Below are 21,568 nucleotides of genomic sequence, written 5' to 3' on the forward strand. Positions count from 1 at the left end.
ATTTCCGCTACCGGTTCTCCAGAACTGGTCAGAACCTGCTGAAACCCACCTCTGGACTACAGGTAGTCTTCAACTTACGACCACAATTGAGCCCAAAATTTCTGTCGCTAAGCGAATTTTGTCCCATTTTATGAACTTTTTTGCCTCAATTGTTAAGTGACTCATTGCAGTTGATATGTTAGTAACCCGGTGTTCTGACCCAGCTCCTCAAACTATCTGACGTGAACTCAAAAGATTCCTTGATTAGGAATGCCGGCAGTCCCCGCAAAAAGTTTATCTTGCAGGCTAGCAAGTAAGTCCATCCAGAAGATGAATAGTTGTCTGCCACGCCTATTCATGTCCACCCCCTGCCTTTTATCCCCAGAGGTAGGGTGGGGCCTTGCTAGCAGCAGTGGCTTTTCTGTCCCAAGGATCGGCCCACAGATTTCCACTGCTCTCCTCTCCTCTCCTCTGCCTTCTGTGCATCTGCATATCAGACACCGGACCCAGCTGTTCCTCCTCTTCCTCATCAGCCACCTCCGGACCTGGGGGCTGTTGACTCTCCATCTGAGGGCTGACGGATGGCCCAGGCTCCACCTCTGTCTCTCACTCTTTCTCTTTGCCAGCTCCACTGCCTCTTCCCACTTGGAGCTCCCAGGTTGCCCTGATCCTGGCTCTGACTCCCACGCCTCCTCCTCTGATTCGGCTGCTGGAGGGGCTGGCAGCCGATAGACCAAAACACCTGGCTGTTAAGTGAATCTGGCTTCCCTATTGACTTTGCTTGTCAGGTCGCAAAAAGTGATCACGTGATGCCAGGACACCATGACCGTCATTTATTTATTTATTTATTTATTTATTTAATTAATTAATTAATTAATTAATTAATTAATTAATATACCGCCCTTCTCCCGAAGGACTCAGGGCGGTTTACAGCCAAGGTAAAAAGCACAGATCGGAAAGTTAAAAAACATTTAAACATTTAAAAACTAATTAAATTAAAGGCTGAAGGAATTATAATAAAAAACTATGTTAAAACCCCAATAAAAAACTTCATTAAGCCAGCCCTGCACGATGAACATGAACCAGTTGCCAAGAAAACACGATAAACATGAACCAGTTGCCAAGCATCTGAATTTTGATCACGTGACCATGAGGATGCGGCAAAGGTCATAACTGTGAAAAGCGGTCCTAAGTCAACTTTTTGGGTGCCGTTGTGGCTTTGAACGGTCACTAAGTGAACTATAGTAAATCGAGGACTACCTGTGCTATAGTGGATGTGACTCATGATGTGACATTTGTTCTAGAAAACCAACAGCAGCGCAGGTAGTCCTCGTTTTACGACCACAATCGAGTCCAAAATTTGAGTCCAAAATTTCCATTGTTAGGCAAAACAGCTGTAAAATGAATCTTGGTCCATTTTACAACCTTTCTTACCACGGTTGCTAAGTGAATCACTGCAGTTACATTCGTAGCCCGGTTGTTAAGCGAATCTGGCTTCCCCATTGATTTTGCTTGTCAGAAGGTGGCAAAAGGAGATCACGTGACCTCGGGGTACTGCAACTGTCATAAATACATGCCAAGAGGCCAATTTTGATCATGTGGCCATGTGCTGCTGGAGATGCTACCGCGGTGTGGCTCAGGCTGTAAGATAGCCTGTTATTAAAACACAGCTGCCGGCAATTACTGCAGGTTCTAGTCCCACCAGGCCCAAGGTTGACTCAGCCGTCCATCCTTTATAAGGTAGGTAAAATGAGGACCCAGATTGTTGGGGGCAATAAGTTGACTTTGTAAATATACAAATAGAATGAGACTATTGCCTTACACACTGTAAGCCGCCCTGAGTCTTCGGAGAAGGGCGGGATATAAATGTAAACAAAAAAAAAAAAGATGCTACATTGTCATCTGAAAAACGGTCATACATCACTTTTTTCAGCCCCTGCAACTTCAAACAGTCACTAAAGAAAGGGTTGTAAGTCAAGGACTACTTGTATTATGCTTTGAAGCTTGCTTTTTCCTGTGCAGAAGACAAGCTCATGCATGTACAGCTTTCTAATGAATACATTTTAAAAAAAAAAAATGGAAGCAAAGAATTAGGCAGGTACTACAGGAAGCTAAAACGGAGATTAGGTGGGATTAAATTTACTTCCGACTCATCTGCACTGCCTCTTTGCACTATGAAAAACATGATTTTGTAGCCTATCCCTTAAAAATCCCTTCCGTCGTGAGCTAAAAACATACTTATTTATTCAAGCGGGATTGGCATAATAGTTTGATTTTAAATTGGGGTTTTATTAATATTCTTAAATATTTTAAATTTAATTTTAATTATTAGCCGTTTTTGTAATTTTGCTATGTTTTAATTTGTTTTAATTGTACATATTTTGTATTTTATCTCCGGCTGTACGCCGCCCTGAGTCCTTCGGGAGAAGGGCGGTATAAAAATTCAATAAATAATAAATAATAATAAAATAAAAAAGAAAAGAAAGGAAAGGAAAAAGGAAAGAAAAAGAAAGAAAACAAGAAGAAAAGAAAAGAAAAAAGAAAAGAAAGAAAAGGAAAAAGGAAAGAAAAAGAGAAGAAAAGAAAAGAAAAAAGAAAAGAAAAGAAAAAAGAAAAGAGAAGAAAAAAGGAAAAAGGAAAGAAAGAAAAAGAAAGAAAATAAAAAAGGAAAAAAGAAAGAAAGAAAAAGAGAAGAAGAGAAAAGAAGAGAAAAGAAAAGAAAAGAGAAAAATTGGGAATAGAAAGTAAACCGACAGGAGAAAAAAATGAAATGATTCCAATTAAGTTGTCCACCATAGGCCCTTCCAGTAAAAACCACAACTTTAATTTTCTTTCTTTTTCTAGCTTAACCTCTTCCTTCAACAGATTTTGCTTGTGGCTGGGTGACCACATCGTTTGCGCAAGCTGACTTTCCAACACAACTGACTTGCCAGCATTTCTGAGGCTATGATGTAACTTTAACGCGAAAGCCATAAAAATCGACTTCCAATCTGGAGGATAACTTCTCATGCATGTCAAGTCCTTTTAGATTTTTATTCTTAAATCAAAACTCACTTTAAAAAAAAAAAAAATTAAACTTCTGATCAAAGGTGGAGATCAAGCTGTGAAAAGACATATATAAGGTAAGTGAAGGACCTTGATGAATTGGGAGACCATACGGAGAAATGACTTTCACACTAGGCACACACGCGGGGGACCTAAAGGCAGAGAATGTAGATTGTATCTGAATTTCTGGAAGAAAAAAAGGATACTATGGGTGAGGGCAATTTATTTACTCTTATTTCTTTCCCTCCCCCTTTTTCTTCTTCCCTGATTACATTCTATCTCTCATGCCCTAAGAGGCTGGCACTATAGCTGTTTTTAATCAGAATAGAGTAGAGTAGAGTAGAGTAGAGTAGAGTAGAGTAGAGTAGAGTAGAGTAGAGTAGAGTAGAGTAGAGTAGAATAGAATAGAATAGAATAGAATAGAGATGTCAAACCTAAGGCCCGAGGGCCAGATCCGGCCCGTGGGCTGCTTAGATCTAGCCCACAGGGCCACCCTGGAAATAGCGAAGGACCGGCCCATGGCACCTCTGACAGTGAAAACAGAGCTCGGGAGGGCTGCAGGCCAGCCTCCTGAGCACCATTTTCACTGGCAAAGCGTTGCAGGAGACTGTCACAGCCGAAAACGGAGCTCGGAAGCCCGTTTCCACTGGCAGAGTACTCGGGCAACCACAGGTGCCCCTGACACGAGTGACGTCGAGCTGGCCACGCCCACCCTGATCATGCCCACCCCAGGCCCCCGAGATCAAACACAACCCCTGATGCGGCCCTCAATGAAATTGAGTTTGACACCCCTGGAATAGAATGAATGAACTGGATGGGACGGGACCTTGGAGGTCTTCTAGTCCAGCCCATACTAGTCCATACTAGCTCATAATAATCCATACAATTTCAGATAAGTGACTGTCTAGATTCTTCTTTAAAAAAATCCAGTGATGCAGCGCCTACGACTTCTGCAGGCAAGCTGTTCCACTGGTTAATTGTCCTCACAAGGACAATAAATATATCCAAATACAAGTAGTCCTCAACTTACAACAGTTCAAAGTTACAACGGCGTTGGAAAATGTGACTTATGACCGTTTTTTCACACTTACGACCTTTGTAGCATCCCCATGATTGCATGATCAAAACAGATGCTTGGCAATTGGTTCATACTTATCGGGGGGGGGGGGGGAGGGGAAGACAGGACCCCAAGCTACGCAAGTGGCAGGATGGTGCACACGTAGCACCACTCATGCAAAAGAGAAGCCTTTAGGGCACCCGCTTGTGTGAATGGGGCCATGCGCACGGGCCAGTGCACCATGCACGCGGTCTGGTTGCAAATAGGTCACGGCCTGGAAGTGGACCATGGCCCACAGGTTGGCGACTCCAGCTGTGTAGGACAGTGAAGGCAGTTGTATCAGAAAGACAAAGGTGATAAGGTTCATTTTTCTCTCCCTATGTTCTGCTTCAGTTTTTCTTTCCATTTCTTTTGTATCTTTTGACTTGTTTTGACAAGTGGTCTCCTAAGAGAACAATGGCAAAGACTGTTCTTGCCTCCCTCTTTGGTTTGTAGGCGAGACAGCCGAGAAGGAATGTGAAGGTCTCCTTGTCAAAGCTACTGTATTTTGAGGGGTGTGTGTGTGTTTAACTCTGCAATGCAGATTTTATTTATTTATTTATTTTTCGTATTTCTATACCGTCCTATCTCCCTAGGGACTCAGGGCGGTTTACAGCCAGAATAAAACATACATGTAAATACAGGATAAAACAACAATTAAAAAACTTATTAAATAAGGCCGAATGTTTAAAATAGAAATACAAATAATAAAACCCCATTAAAACCAAATTCAAAATTTAAAAATTCTAGTCCAGTCCTGCGCAAATAAATAGATGTGTCAGGAAGTTGGCGAAGTCCTGGGGGAAGTTCGTTCCAGAGGGTGGGAGCCCCCACAGAAAAGGCCCTTCCCCTGGGTGTCGCCAGTCGGCACTGCCTGGCTGACGGCACCCTGAGGAATCCCTTCCCTGTGAGAGCGCACGGGTTGGTGAGAGGCAATCAGTAGCAGCAGACGGTCCCGTAAGTAACCCGGCCCTATGTAGATGTTACTACAGATGTTATATGTGCTAGAAAAGCTAGAAGAATCAGAGGGTAGGGGAGAGGAAAGTTCTTGGTCGGAGAACATTGTCTAGTTACCTCAACCACAGTCAGGCACGGTGAAATCTCAATCATCTGCAGACTACTAAAAATGCAGGTAGATGGAATGAGGATGCTTCTGCGATATGGTGATTCTAGTCAAAAAGCATTAAAGTGGAATTCAGGTAGTCCTCAAGTGACAACCACAACTGAGGCCAAAATTTTCCTGTTCCTAAGTGAGACGTATATTAAGTGAGTTTTGCCTCATTTTATGAGTTTTCTTGCTACATTTGCTAAGTGAATCACTGCGGTTGTTAAGTTAGTAATATGGTTGTTAAGTGAATAGAAATAGCAATAGTACTTAGACTTATATACTGCTTTACAGTGCTTTACAGCCCTCTCTAAGCGGTTTATAGAGTCAGCATAATATTGCCCCCAACAATCTGAGTCTTCATTTTACCCATCTTGGAAGGACGGAAGGCTGAGTCAACCTTGAACCTGGTGGGATTTGAACTGCCAAAATGCAGGCACCTGGCAGGCAGCAGAAGTAGCCTGCAGTACTGCTCTCTAATCACTGTGCCACTGTGACTCATGTCTGGCTTCCCCATTGACTCTGCTTATCAGAAGGTCGCAAAAAGGGATCACGTGACCCCGGGACACTGGAACCGTCATAAATGTGAGTGTTGTACCTCCCTCGCCCCCCTCTCCACAGCCGGGCCCCTCTCGTCTCCTGCTGGATGCTGATAGTGCAGAAGAATGTCCTGGCATGCCTCCAGCCCCCAGTCCTGGCACCATGCCCGGACAGACCGAGCAAGACGAATGGCCTGACATGCCTCCAGCCCCCAGTCCTGGCACCATGCCCGGACAAACTGAGCAGCTGGGCCCCTCCCCCACAGCATATGAGCCTGGGGAGTGTGAAGCCAGTCACGAGCTGGGATTACCAACAGCTGGAGACGAAACGATGCAATGGATAGATCCACGCTTCCGGAGAGTGGAAAGGCGACGTCAGCAAAAGGAAGGGAGGGGCAGGCCTGGATAAGTGCTGAGTCATGGAGCCACACCCCATGGCCTATATAAAGGATCTGCTTTCTGGCATTCTTTTAGTCAGGCAAAGTCTAAATTGGATTGCTGAAGTCACATCCTGGTCTCCTGCCTGCCCTGAGGACTCTGATAGGACTTTGGAAGACCTGCAGAGGCACGCTTGATACGGACTTCCCCGACCCGGCCGTCAGAGGAGGAGTGGGACACGACATCGAGCCAGTTGCCTAGCCTCTGAATTTTGATCACATGACCATGGGGATGCTGCATTGGCCATGTGAAAAACGATCATAAGTCACTTTTTTGAGTGCCTTTGTAACTTTGAAGAGTCACTAAATGAACGGTTGTAAGTCGAGGACTGTCTGTATTCAGTTCCTGGATTTAACAAATCGAAAGGATAAACCTAGGAAGGAGGACTTGATGGGAGTTATATTCTTGGAAGCACAACACTCCTTGTCCTGCTCTGCAATGCAGTGTGATAAATGCAAGGTCACAATTTACTTTTATCAAGGAAACTGCTAGCCAGTATCACAAATAATTTATGGCGCTCTGAATTCTAGTACAATATTGACTTTTCCATTTCTTTTTTGCAAATCTCTTTTTCGGTATGCAAACACAGAAGCACTTATTTAAAATTGCATATGGATTGTCTCTGGACAAAACAACCCTTTTCAAGGTGGCTTGAAAGTTTAAATAAACAATAAAAAAAATCCTTCTAACAGCTTCATAACTATAACTGAAAGACAATTCATAAAGTCAAAGCCAAATCAAGTATAAACTTTAAGGCAGTGCTTCCCAATCTTGGGCAATTTTATGATGTCTGAACTTTAACTCCCAGGATTCCACTATATGTTGGCTAGGGAATTCTGGGAGTTGAAGTCCAGCCATCTTGAAGTTGCAAAGGTTGAGAAATACTGCCTTAAGGTCAAACATTTATTAAAACAACTGCCACTACACAGTTCCACAACACGTTCACTGAGAATAAATATGTCTCCAGGTCACTTATAGATGGAAGAGATGTAACAGGACAACTTATCTTCTTCTATCCTCCTTAAATTTTTTGAGTAGCAGGCCTTTCTGTCCATCAAATGTGGTAATATGGGGCTGGACAGAAAATAGACCCTTGTTGTTCTTCCTTTGTACGGTGTTTGATCAGCCAACTACACAACTGACTTCTCTTCTGTTGTCATTGCTACAGTCCCAGAAGACCCTGTATAAATGTTGATGAACTTATGAGATATCATATGGTGACATCTTTTAAGATGTTGGGTGGGGAAGCTGATATGATCAGTTGGCCAATCAGGAGACTGGGAGTTCTAGGCTCACCTTAGGCATGAAAGCCGGTTGGGTGACTTTGGGCCAATTACCAGGCAACTGAGAGGTCTAGTCCAGCCTTTGGCATGAAAGCTGGTTGGATGACTTTCGGCCAATTACCATGGGAATGTGAGTTTTAGTCTTGCCTTAGGCATGAAAGCCAGGAAGGTGACTTTGGGCTAGTCGCTCTCCTTCAACCAACCCACCTCACAGGGTTGTTGTTGTGAGGAAAATAAAAGGAAAAAGAAGTATTATGTACGTTCACCACCTTGGGTTATTTGTAAAAAAAATAATTAAAGGCAAGATAAATAAAAAACATAAAAAAATTAAATTAAATTAAATTAAATTAAAAATAAATTCTAAGAATTGAAGGCCGATATATCTGGAAGATTTTAGCACTGAGAAAAGTTGCCTTTAACGATCATCCTTAAAAAAAATACTTATGTGTTTTCCTAGTGCAGAGTAGCGTGTGGGCATTTTCCTTGTGATTATGAAATATTCCAGCTGCTCTTGCCTCCAGTATTTCTCAGGATAGCTCTGCATTCCTCAACAACAGTTATCTATTAATCTGTCTTTCTTTGTATAACATCACAAGCAGACAATGACTCATAGTGGTTTCCAACAATTGAAACAACATAAAGCATCAAATTCAAAACAATAAAAGAGTTACACAATGATTGAACAAGCTCAATATAGTGGCGTACAATGAAAAGTAGAAAAATAGTGACTAACCACTCAATTACCATAATCTTAGTTGCAGAAAGGCTCAAGCCTTATAGAATGATGCCAAGGACAGCAATAACTGAACTTCTAGGACCACAATGTCCAGCTTTGGACACTTTAAGACTTGTGGCCAAGTGGCCAAAGTATTTCAACGGCAGACATGCTGGCTACGGAATCTGGGAGTTGAGGTCCAAAAGTCTTAAAGACTTGCCAAGTCGTGTCTGACCCATCGCGACCCCATGGACAACGTTCCTCCAGGCCTTCCTGTCCTCTACCATCCTTTGGAGTCTATTTAAGCTCACGCTTACTTGCTTCGGTGACTCCATCCAGCCACCTCGTTCTCTGCCATCCCCTTCTTCTTTTACCTTCAATCTTTCCCAGCATTAGGCTCTTCTCCAGTGAGTCCTTCCTTCTCATTAGGTGGCCAAAGTATTTCAGTTTCATCTTCAGGATCTGGCCTTCTAAAGAACAGTCAGGGTTGATCTCCTCTAGGACTGACCGGTTAGATCTTTACAGCATTGGAATTTCCTTTCACCACCAGATACATCCACAGCTGAGCGTCCTTTCAGCTTTGACCCAATCGCTTCACTCTTTCAGGCACTACTAGTACTAGCCCTCTGTTCTTCTCCAGTAGCATCTTGGATACTTTCCGACCTGAGGGGTTCATCAAGCCAATAGGATACCCCTATTCTATGGGAAGGCTAGTCAATCAAGATGGGGGCCTCTGCATAAAAGAATGTCCCTTCATGGGAGCCATGAGGTATATCCAACGGGGATGAATCCACACATCCATGTGGGAATATCCTGGGATTCCATATTATCTCTATGCAATCTATCTATTCAAATCAGTTTTCTATGCAGAAAAGTGTAGATATATACAGGGGTAAAATCCAGCAAGTTCTGACAGGTTCTGGAGAACCGGTAGTGGAAATTTTGAGTAGTTCGGAGAACTGGCAAATGCCATCTCTGACTGGCCCCAGAGTGGGGTGGGAATGGAGATTTTGCAATATCCTTCCCCCAGGAGTGGGGAGGGAATGGGGATTTTGCTGTATCCTTCCCCTGCCACGCCCACCAAGCCACGCCCACCAAGCCATGCCCACAGAACTGGTAGTAAAAAAAAATTGAATTTCACCACTGGATACATATATATTTATCGTATTATTACGTTTTGGGGTAAGCAGCTTTATGCAAGAGTAAGAAGTTAAAAGAAACAAGTTGAGAAAAGGAATAGGAGCTAAACTAATTTACCATCCCCAGAATGAACGCAAGATGGAATAAATTCTCTCTGATGTAACTGCTTATATTATATCCCCTCTGACAAAGCTCAGAGAGACTAAAAAAAATCAGAACACCAAACGTTATGCAAAATCATTGTGAATAAATGAGAGTGACGGATCCGAAGGAAGTATCCATGTTTCCTCCTTGGGGACTCGTGCAAATTTGCAATGCCCTGCAAATTTCTATGAATCATTCTATAATCATTAATTATAAATTGGTTGAACTGGATATTGCATTCCCTGAATATAGTAATCTACCTTTTATTACAACCTATCAAGGTTGAAATGTAACAGTTTTTCTGCCCCTTTTGTGTCGTTTCCACTTGTACAGAAATTGTAATTAAAGACCCCTGAAATTCTACTTCTATATATATTTTGCAAATACAGCAGAATTAATCAGTCCTCATACAGGTAATCCTCAACTTACAACCATTCCTTTAGTGACCATTTGATCTTACAACGGCACTGAAAAAAATGATTTATGACCGTTTTTCACATGTACGACCACTGAGGCATCCCCCAGTTTGGTCACTTGATCAAAATTCAGACGCTTGGTCTCTGGATTCATATTTATGACGGTCACATTGCCCTGGGGTCATGTGCTCACCTGTTGCAACCTTCTGACAAGAAAAGTCGATGTGGAATTCAGATTCCCTTCACAACAAGTTAGTTGTTACTAACTTAACAACTGCAGTGATTCACTTAACAGCTGTGGCGAGAAAGGTCGTAAAATGGAGCAAACACACTTAACACTTAACTGCCTTGCTTAGCAGTGGAAATTTGGGACCCAACTGAGGTTGTAAGTCAAGGACTATCTGTATATTCCATTCCACGCATATAACCATTGCTGTCAACCCTGGAGTGGGCCTGGTTGGATCCATCTTGGAGGTTTCACGGTTGCCACATAACAGAAGGAAAGGGGATAATAGTTAGATGGGGGTTTGTAGCCAAAACAATAAAAGTTTTCTGGGGGAACCAAGGACATTCTCACAAGAGGCTGGCCACAGTAGGAGGATGGTAACCAGGCAACCGGCCATACAACTGGATTGGACAACGTGACCAGTGTCCTGGGGGAAGGCGAGGGAAAACTTTTACTTTTAATTAAGTGAAAGCCGCGGGAACTTTTAGCAGCTTTCACCAGTTTGTGCCAATATGATGTATCTAATAAAACTGTTCTTTGAGGAACTTGCCTGCCTCAGAGTTCTCATTTCTATGGGTGCATTACTTGGAACGCTGACATCTACTGTATTTTTTGGACTATAAGATGCACCGGAGTATAAGACGCACCAAGATTTTGAAGAAGCTCCTACCCTCTGGAACGAACTCCCCCCTAGCTTGCGTCAATTGCCTGACCTTCGGACCTTCCGCCACGAGCTGAAAACGCATTTATTTATTCGAGCAGGACTGGCTTAAATTTTTAAATTTTTAAATTTTAAATATCAATTTTAACTGGGGTTGAATTAATTTATATGAATTTTAAGGGTTTTTAGGTTTAAACGTTTTAAATTTTGGCCAATTATATAATAAGTTTTTTAATTCTCTGTTTTAATTGTACACTGTTATTGTTTTATATTGGCTGTAAACCGCCCTGAGTCCTTCGGGAGAAGGGCGGTATAAAAATCTAATAAATAATAAAATTAATAATAATAATAATAAGAGGAAGACAAGAAAAAAATAGTTTTTGGACTCCGCGCATCTGGTTTTTGCCCTCTCCAGCCCCCAGGAGCACTCTGCAGGCCTCCCAAACCCTGTGCGCATCCCATTTCGCAAAAATGGGATGTGCAGAGAGTTTGGGAGGCCTGCAGAGCTCCTGGGGCTGGGAGGCAAAAACACAAAGCATGGGGGGATTTGGGAGGCCAAAAATGGGCTGATTTTGGCCTCCCAAACCCCCCAAGCGTCACGTTTTTGCCCTCCCCAGCCCCCAGAAACACTCTGCAGGCCTCCCAAACCCTCTGCGCATCCTGTTTTTGTGAAAAACGGGCCTGCTTTTGGCGAAAATGGGACGCGCAAGGCGGGGCTTCGGGAAGCCAAAAATGGCTGTATTCGGTGTATAAGACACACCAACATTTCCACCATCGTTTAGGGGGGGAAAAGTGTGTCTTATACTCCAAAAGTATAGTACATTCCACATTACGTGGTGGCTCAGGCTGTAAGATAGCCTGTTATTAAAACATAGCAGCCTGCAATTACTCCAGGCTCGAATCCCACCAGGCCCAAGGTTGAATCAGCCTTCCATCCTTTATAAGGTAGGTAAAATGAGGACCCAGATTGTTGGGGGGGCAATAAGTTGACTTTGTAAATATACAAATAGAATGAGACTATTGCCTTACACACTGTAAGCCGCCCTGACTCTTCGGAGAAGGGCGGGATATAAATGTAAATTTAAAAAAAAATTATCCTATATTCCACACATATAACAATTCCGCTTGTATTTTCTTCTGTTGGCAACCGTTTTGCACCCCGTGGCTCACCTCATCTGTACTGGCTATTCGATGGGCCAGCTCCTTTAGATTTCTCATCATGCGCTCATCTCGAAAATCATACGGAAACGTCTCTGTCCACTCGGCCAAGAGCTGCAGGATTTTGGGGGCAATTTTCCTTAACCGGCTCTAGAGAGGAAGATTAAGTGAAAAAGATAGACAAACTGATCACCAAGATGATTCCTTTTAAGTTGGGCAGAATATAGGTTTTCATTATTGCATGCCAAGCTATGTGGCATGACGACGTTGAAGGAGATTGGCAAATCAAAGAAAAAAGCAGATTCCACCCTTTTATTTAGTACATACATACATACATACATACATACATACATACATATATATGTTTTCTGAGGTTTTTGTGGGTGTCTGTATGTAGGTTTTTGGTTATTCGGGTTTTCTCCCGCATAAAATTAGAAGTGTCTTGGTGACGTTTCGACGAAGTCTCATTCGTCATCTTCAGGCTTCAGCTTCGACCTCCTAGAAGCACGAAGCTGAAGCCTAAAGATGATGAATAGGACTTCGTCGAAACGTCGCCAAGACACTTCTAATTTTACGCAGGAGAAAACCCGAATAACCAAAAACCTACCTACCTACCTACCTACCTACATACATACATATCCAAATTTAAACCACTCTCCTTCCAAACAAATGATTTCTCAACCTCTGCATGAACATTTACCCTGAGGTAAATTATTTATTTATAGGTAAATGTATATTTACTTATAAATATTTATTTGCTGTTTATAAAATGTATTGGCCGGTCATCTTACCTCAGGGTAACATTTACCCTGAGGTAAATGTTTACCCTGAGGTAAGATCGGTGGCCAGTACATTTTATAAATACAGTAAAAAATAAATTTCAAGGGAAAGAGACATTCAACCCTACCTGCTTTCCCTACTGAATTGTTTTTACCATTAAGATATTTTTTTTTCTCCCTGAACATTACATCGGAATGAACCTTCCTTTTAAAATAAATAAACCTATTTATTCTGTGTCCTGCATTTTGGGAATATATAGAAGCAAATCTTGGCGTTTTCCTCCCCAAATATCTTATATCCAACTTGCCACCGTTTCCCGTGGTAAAATGTTCCTAATTCCCTTGATCTGTCTTCCATGGATCTAAATTGCTGTTTTGTCTTTCACACAGCCTCTTGAGATTTGTCTGTGTCCTTCTTAAAATAGACCAAACAGCCGAAAACGGAGCTCGGGAGCCTGCTTTCGCTAACAGAGCACTCGGACTATCACAGGTGCCCCCCACACAAGTGATGTCAAGCTGGCCGTGCCCCCCTGCCCCCTCCCCAAGGTCAAACACAACCCTGATGTGGCCCTCAATGAAGTAAGAGTTTGACACAGTGGTGAAATCCAAATTTCTTTCCTACCGGTTCTGTGGCCATGGCTTGGTGGGGTCATGTGACTGGGGGATCAAAAGACAAACTCACTAACAATGTCCTGCTGGAGCAGGGTCGGACTAGATGACCTCCAGGTCCCTTCCAGCCCTGGATTATCCTCTGAAGCTGCGTCTAGTGCCAGGTTTGTAGTCCTTCCTTCCTTCCTTCTTTCCTTCCTTCCTTCCCTCCCTCCCTCACAAAAACAAATCCCACACAATCCCATTTTTTGCTACACCCCCCATTTTTTGCCTAGCAGGCTTCAAGTGTGATCGTCAGAGCCTTTTTTTTTTTACCTTTTAAAAGCATTTTTTACAACCTTTTCGGTTGAATAGGTTGTAAAAAATGCTTTTAAAAGTTAAAAAAAAGGCTCTGACGATCACGTGGCTCAGCTGGACATGGCCAAGCGGTGGGTGGGGCAGGGATTTTTGCTACCGGTTCTCCGAACCACCAGCCACCATCGCTACCGGATCTGCTGATCCGGTCCGAACCAGGAGCCTTTCACCCCTGGTTTGACACCCCTGTTCTAGCCTGTCTTTCTCCTCTGTACTCAAATATTGGTATAGGTCTCCCACTTGAGCAGGGGGCTGGACTAGAAGACCTCCAAGGCAGGGGTGTAATCCAGCAGGCTCTGACAGGTTCTGGAGAACTGGCAGCGGAAATTTTGAATAGTTCGGAGAACTGGCGAATACCACCTCTGGCTGGCCACAGAGTGGGGTGGGAATTTTGCAATATACTTCCCCCAGGAGTGGGGTGGGAATGGAGATTTTGCAGTATCCTTCCCCTGCCACGCCCACCAAGCCACACCACGCCCATCAAGCCACACCCACAGAACTGGTAGCAAAATTTTGGATTTCACCAATGCTCCAAGGTCCCTTCCAGCTCTATTCTATTCTATTCTATTCTATTCTATTCTATTCTATTCTATTCTATTCTATTCTATGGCATAGGCCTAAAATCTGACGATTTAACTGGCCACTTACTTGATCAGTTGCAGAATCCACTCGCCTCTGCTGCTCGGTGCAGAGATGACAGACTTTTGCCATTAATTCGTAAGGGTGTACAAAAAGCCGAGAGCTCAGCAAAAAAGTGAAGATGTATGTTCTCTGTAAGAGAAAGAGAGAGAGAGAAATAAAGTTCACTGCTTATTGGTTCAGCTACCGTGCTGCAGAGGTGTTAAAATTTAATTGCACCAAATGCTACTCTCTGCAGAACCTGCTCAGAATACATCACATCCTGATTGAATAAGGCAAGAGACGAGGTGGGGCAGTTACTCAGCTATATGACAATCAGAAAGGGTATTCAGCCGGTTCGGGCAAACGGGTTGCGGAAATCGTGGATGGGCCTGCCCATTCACCGCGGCTCTATGCTATCATATTTAGGCACGTTTTTGAGGCTGTGCGCATGCGCAGAAGATGCGTGTGTGAGCAAAGCACATGTGCGGAAGGCCGGGTGTATGTGTAGAAAGTGCGCGCACAGGCGCAGGGTAAACCAGTGTTAACAAAATGTGAAACCCACCGCTGATGACAATCTTTTTATAGAATTAGGTGGACAGATTTGACACTGATTTCTAACTAAGCCCATGGCTCTATTGCAGAGACGGGCAACTATGGCCCCTTTACAACCTGTGGACTGCAACTCCCAGAATTCCCGAGCCAGCGTGGCTGACAAATTCTACATTCAATAAGTGTGTTGACATTTAACGGCTTCATTTTTATCACGGAGTGAACCATCGCCAACCCTGCTTGCAAATTTTCCAACATGGAATTTCTGTTGCTTTCAGGGCATCAACCCAGTCAATCACAGGATGGAAAATTCCACTGGGCTTCCGGAGTTTGACCAAACCCGCATGAGCTATCCAGAAGGGTGTTATTCAACTTATTCTACGCTTCCGTGTGTGAGCATGAATCAGCTTTGTAAGGCAACAGGAGCGTTTTGAAAATATTGCGCAACTTAATTGAGTAATTGAACCTCAGTGGAATCAAGCACATCGTTTTCACCTTAAGGAAACCTAAGGCAGAAACAGCCCCATCATTCAGCACGTTCCTGAGGACCTGCTGTTCAGATCAAAGGCAAATTAGAGATGAGTATCTATTTGTGATTGATACCAGGCTGTGAGTAAGTACGACAGCTGTCTAGTACAAGCTAATATACAAGGCATGAATCAGCAATAAGGATTCGCATCTGTTGGGCCCTCTACTTCACTGAAGTATGGCACCGCAACCTCCTGAGAAATAATTTAAAAAATGGGCCAAATCACAAGAGATTGTTAAATTTCACATGTTGCACAGTTTTGAATCATGTCTGATTCTGGGCTCCATTATGGTCGTAAGTCAATGACTATCTGTACCCCATGGTATATATTTCCTATTGAAAGCTAAGAGAAGACACACTGCATCTTATGCTTATTAGAGTCTAGCACCGTGATGGCGAAGCCTATGGCACGCATGCCGGAAATGGCATGCAGAGCCATCTCTCTGGTCACGCAAGCCGTTGTGGGTTCTGGTGTGTTGGCCAGCCGGTCTTCACGTGTGCGGGAGCTCCAGAAATCGGAAGAGCAGCTGCCCAGTAGACATGCGCGCACCTGAAACTGGAAGACCAACTTCCGGGTACGCGCATATACACCAGGCGGCTGCTCTTCCAGTTTCCTGCTCCCCACCCCCACCCCCGCTCCCCCATTTTGGCACTCAGTGCCGAAAAGGTTCCCCAACACTGGTCTAGCACAAAGAAAAAAAAAACACCTTCAAGCCTTTTTAGTATGCCATATGATTTGTGGGAAGAGGAATGGGCTTGTGCTAATCTGAAAAAGAGGCATACGCTGCATATAGTCAGCTCATATATAATTGATGTCATTAGGATTAATCCACGATTTAGACTCATGAAAACTTGGGAAGCTGCTCGTCTTGAAGAATTTAAGTTGCAGAATTTTTTTTTTTTAAACTATCTTAGAAAAGTTTGCAAGGAATTTCCTAGCCTCACCTAATTTTAGGACACTGGAATAGCGGCGTTGTATGGAAGAAAGTGGTTACCATATTGTCATCAAGATTACTAGTTTAGCAGTTCTGTGTATTTGTGTAAGAAAGACATGACGGATGGGGTGCATGAATTCCAAAGCAGGCAGAAGAATTTGCTCTGGAAGATTTTAGTTTTTGAAGCATATAGAATAAAGATTTCCGAGAAGACACAACAACAATTGTTTCTCAAAACACGAAGCGATTCCCATAACAAGAGTTGGTTTTGATATGAACCGAGTGAAAGGAAAGTACTCAAATGGAATAATATCAAGCTGGCACTGATCAGACCTTGTTTGAAGTTAGCAAAATAGACAGCAATTTTACAGTACTTTGAAGCCATCACCCAAAATGAGGAGATGTATCCAGTCTCAATCCTTCTTCTGAAACTTTAAACTAGCCTGATGAGGTTGATTTGCATTGGAAAAATGTGATACTAAAGCTGCATTTGTATTTATCCGTCCAGTTCTGTGATTTACATAGCTGACTTTGGCTGAATGTAAAAGGTCATTGGGGCCAACTCTGCTTATTACATAGATGGGAGACTTCATAATGACGGCTGCGTTTTAAACTGGGAAGTAAAAAAGAAGAAGGAAGTAACCATTTGTGTATTTTGCCAAGAAAACGGCATGAATCTGTGCCTGTATATCGCTAGGGACTGAGCTCAGCTTGAGAGCAACTTCAGTGAGCAAGGTGGTAGGAGGATCAACCATTTCTCCACCTCGAGTGGAAACTATGCTCCCCTCTTCTCTAAGACCAGGAGGGTCAAACTCAAGGCCTGGAGGCCAGATCATATAAAAGTAAAAAGTTGAGGTTTTATGTTAGTACCTTATTCTACTGCACCAAAGGAGTCGGAAGTCAATGCCTTTTATTTTTCTTTTCCAACTTACCATACATGTCTACAGAGTTTCTCAGTCCTTCAGGTTCATGGTTGTCCCAGAGGTACTTTCTCGAAAGGCAACTGGCCTCTCTTGGTTTATCTTTGAAGATGTTTTGCTCTCCTCCAGAGAACTGAAGTTCGCCTGTCGGGACTGAAGAAGCTTCTTGGATGAGAAGCAAAACGACTTCAAGGAAAAACCAAGAAAGCCCAGTTTGAAAAAGCACCTTTGGGATACCTTACCCTACACTTTTCTCTCTTCCCCTTTTCCTCCCTTATTTTCCCCTTAGCTTCATTTTTCTTTGTACTTCCGTATTTTATATTTTGATCAACTTACAAAATGCGTCGTGGATATAAATAATGAAAAGGAAAAGAAATACACTGTGAAACTGGAGCTGGCAAGGCCTACTCTCTAGTTGTTCTCTCTAATGCAAATGCCTTGTGGCACCTTGCCTTGCCCTTCCACTTCTGACACAGCAGGGTGAGCGGATTTCATTTGCAAATAGAGAAGACTTACATCTGGGTAGTAATCGAGAGTGGGCACCAAGTGCTGGATGAGAGCTTCCAAAGATCCCGACAGCAAATTGTTGTCATGGTAATACAGCCCTTCACAGCTGTCCTCTTTGGACTGGAACAGGTATCGGCTGTAGCCACTGCTGTCAAACATGGCTGCGAAGGGAGGCGTCTGGGGCATACTTTCCTGAGGAAAAACAGCCACAAGAAAACATTAGAGTCAGTCGGATGGTTTAAGGCTGTTGTCACAGTTTAGCCAAACTCTTTTATGGCTGAGAAGCAGGGGTGAAATGCTCCCGGTTCAGACTGGATCACCCGATCCGGTAGCGATGGTGGCGGGTGGTTCAGAGAACCGATAGCAAAAATCTCTGCCCCCTCCCCCGCCCATGCCAAGCTGAGCCACGTGATCATCAAAGGGTTGTTTTGTTTTACTTTTAAAAGCATTTTTTCTTCGGCTGAAAAAATGCTTTTAAAAATAAAATAAGCCTCCGATGATCATGCGGCTCAGCTGGGATTGTCAGAACCCTTTAAAAGCATTTTTTTCTACAACCTTTTCAGCCGAAGAAGTTGTAGAAAAAATGCTTTTAAAAAGTTCTGACAATCAAGCAACTCAGCTGGGATCGTCAGAACCTCTTAAAACCACTTTTTAACAACCACTTCGGCGGAAGAGGTTATAGAAAAAATGCTTTTAAAAGTAAAAAAAAAGAGTTGGCCCCGCCCACCCAGTCACATTAAACCCCCCCCAACCAAGCCACGCCCACAGAACCGGTAGTAACAAATTTTACATTTCACCACTGCTGAGAAGCCAGGAGACTTGGCCAACATGTGGGTCCCAAATGAATCAGGTCAAAGAACTATACAGGTAGTCCTTGACTTATAATCAGTAGTGGGCTGCAACCGGTTTAACAACCGGTTCTGTGAATGTGCACGCACCTAACTGCTTGCGCGCAGAGTTCAAAATACAGCAATTTGAGCTCAGCTGCTTATCTTCTAAGGCAGCCCCAATAAGTAGAACAGCAGAGGGGCAGAAATCAGTTGTGGCATGCGAATCAGCTGAGCCAGAAAGAAGGAAATATATGACAGGATAGGGCGGGGTGGGTGGCCGGGGTCAGCTGATTGTCGGAACTACCGGTTCGCCTGAACCGGTCTGAACCGGCAGCAGCTCACCACTGCTTACAATCATTCGTTTAGTGACCCACGTTACAATACCATTGAAAAAAAAGTGAATTATGATTAATTTTTATATTTATGACTTTTTTAGCATCCCCATGGTCAGGTAATCAAAATTTGGGAGCATGTATTTATGGCAATTGCACTGTCCTGGAGAAAAATTCCTTGTGTCTCTAAATCACACTTGGCCAAATAACATATTCTAAACTCTAAAATTCTAATAGGATCACCATTTGTGACTTTTCCAGCAGATGTCTGAAAAGCAAAGTCAATGGGAGAAACCAGACTCGTTTAAAGATTGCATGATTCACTTAACGACGGAAGTGATTTGCTGAGCTGTGACCAAAAGGGTGTAAAATAGGGCAAAAACTCACTTAACAACTGTTGTGTTTTTCAACAGAAATGATGGGCTCAACTGCGGTCATAAATCAAGGACTGTATTATGAATTGTGGTGTAGATCTGTAGGATTGCGGTTGTGGTGGTTAATTCAGTTTGATTACATGCCATCAACTTGTCAAACACAATAAAAATTAGTTGGGTTTTAAAGATCCAACAAACCATCAAGCCAATAGTTCTTTGAGATCTTGATCGGTAAATTAACTAATTTTTCGTATCATCAGGTTTCTCCAGGAATGGTAATTTGGATAAACTAACGTTCTGCTGGATAAACTATTTTTATCAGCTCTCAAAGGAATCTTCAACAGAACCATCGCTCCTTGCTTAAATCATATTGCATAAGTTATGATGTTTGAACTGTACCTAAATTTTTAGGTCAGAGGTAAGCTTTTTGAGGGATTATGTTACATTCTGAAGAAAAAAAAAAACTCAAGCAATTTCTTACTACGTGGCTTTGCAAAGTTCAACTTGCAATTCAAAAGGAATTGTACAAAACAATCCATGTTTGAAATGCCCTCTTCAAAACACCTTCCAAGTGGCCAAAACAAATTGTTTTGCCTTCCGAGCAGCTGTTTTGCTCTCAAAAGAGGATATTTCAAAACCAAAACAGTTGCAGTACATTAAATTCAATTGCAAATAGAGTCAAATCACAGCTACATGAGAGAAGTTGGGCAAACTGTATTTATATAGTGTCATGCTGCAGGTATCCCGTTGTGAGAACATAAGATGTTTTGGAAAAATCAAGTTTTTCTAGAAGCACCGGCTCATGTAACTAAAGCTACAAGCTGCGCGTAGCGAAGGAAATATTCTGAAGATGTGCAATATTAGCAAGGAACGCAGCAGTGCTAATCCTCTGTTGTAAGCAGTAAATAAAATTTGAGCGCTTGGCGCATTTTTCTTCAAGGGCAGCATAATAGCGCTCTTGTACGGCATTGGCATCTCAGAACAAACATTGTTTCTCTTTCCATACATTCTTGAAATTTCCTCCCATCGCTGAGCGTAATAAAAATGATATTATTGTTCTTAGCAAAATACCACAGTTCACAGAAGCCAACGACATGGCCTGGTTAGAACTTGGTTAATAAATGTAGGCTCTCTCAAGTCAAGGTCAACTCCTAGGGACAACTCCTACTGTGCAGAGTGCTTTTGCAACCATACGGATGGTCTTCAACTTACGACCACATTTGGAATTGGAATTTTGATCGTTAAGTCGTTAGAGTCTTAAGTTAAGACACAACGTGACCAGTGGTGGGTTCTAACCGTTGTTATCTCCGGTTCGCTTCACGCACGCGCTTTGCACGCGATCGCTTCGCTTCGTGCAAACGCATTAAATAGCTGAACAGCTGAGGCATTGCAATCCGCTCTGTCGTGCCTTTCAGCTGGGCTAAACATGAAGGAATAAAGGTAGGTATAGCGCAGGGGTGGGCAGGAGGGCCCAGATGACGGTCGGAGGGAACCGGTTCGCTGTCACATCAACATCTCCACTACTGGCTTTCCCGAACCGGGGAGAACCGGTAGCAACCCACCACTGAATGTGACCAGACCAGACCAGCACCAAAGCTGCTTTATTGCTCAGGCCTATCTATGCATAGGAATCTATCTACTCAACTAAGGATTAGCATTATTTTGGTGCTAGATAAGGGCCAATGGAATTCAAGAAGGGTTGGACTTTGTTTGTGGCTACGTACAGATTCTAGGCTGAGTCCTCTTTTGATTCCTCCCCCAGCTCTGCTGCTCCTTCTCCTACAGCAGGGGTGTCAAACTGGCAGCCCGCGGGCCAGATGTATCGTACACAGGCCACGCCCACCCCAGCTCCGCAAAGGGGGAAAACAGCACAATATGTCACGTGACGGCAATGTGAGGCCGCGAGTTTGACACCCCTGTCCACAACTGGCAAAATCAGGGGCACAAATAATTTTAGGGGAAAAGAAGGCAACACCCTTCCCCAACTGGTTGTAAGTCCCATTTAATCCAAATTTCCCCAGTCTGGTGCCCCGCAGGTGTGTTAGATTTCAACTCCCATTTTCCCTAGCCTCTCTCCAAACACTGATTTTCTCTGCAAATCTACATGCAAGCTTGCACACTCTCAAAGACTCTGCACAACTCATGACCTTCTACTCATCTTACATGGCCGTGTCACAGCCATGCAGCAGAAAGAATGAATCAGCAATCCATCAGGAGCTTCTTGAAACATTTCAAACATCAGAGGCTGCTCATTTACCTCTAGGCGGACTGGTTAAAATGCCAT

At 43.2% G+C, this 21,568-nt stretch overlaps 1 protein-coding gene across 2 annotated transcripts in view; it reads right to left on the reverse strand.

Annotated features, from left to right (window-relative positions):
• The window catches only part of RASGEF1B (RasGEF domain family member 1B), a 63,782-nt gene that overhangs the window by 16,535 nt on the left and 25,679 nt on the right, over nucleotides 1-21,568 (reverse strand). For both annotated transcript variants that reach the window (XM_058192945.1, XM_058192943.1), the window contains exons 2-4: nucleotides 17,758-17,940; nucleotides 14,336-14,458; nucleotides 11,958-12,095 (exon numbers count right to left, since the gene is read on the reverse strand). In XM_058192945.1, coding sequence (XP_058048928.1) covers nucleotides 11,958-12,095; nucleotides 14,336-14,458; nucleotides 17,758-17,934 — 438 coding nt within the window. In that variant the 5' untranslated portion in view covers nucleotides 17,935-17,940. The remainder of the gene's footprint in view (nucleotides 1-11,957; nucleotides 12,096-14,335; nucleotides 14,459-17,757; nucleotides 17,941-21,568) is intronic.

The sequence above is a fragment of the Ahaetulla prasina genome, chromosome 8 (assembly GCF_028640845.1).
Source record: "Ahaetulla prasina isolate Xishuangbanna chromosome 8, ASM2864084v1, whole genome shotgun sequence".
Taxonomy (NCBI): Eukaryota; Metazoa; Chordata; class Lepidosauria; order Squamata; family Colubridae; genus Ahaetulla; species Ahaetulla prasina.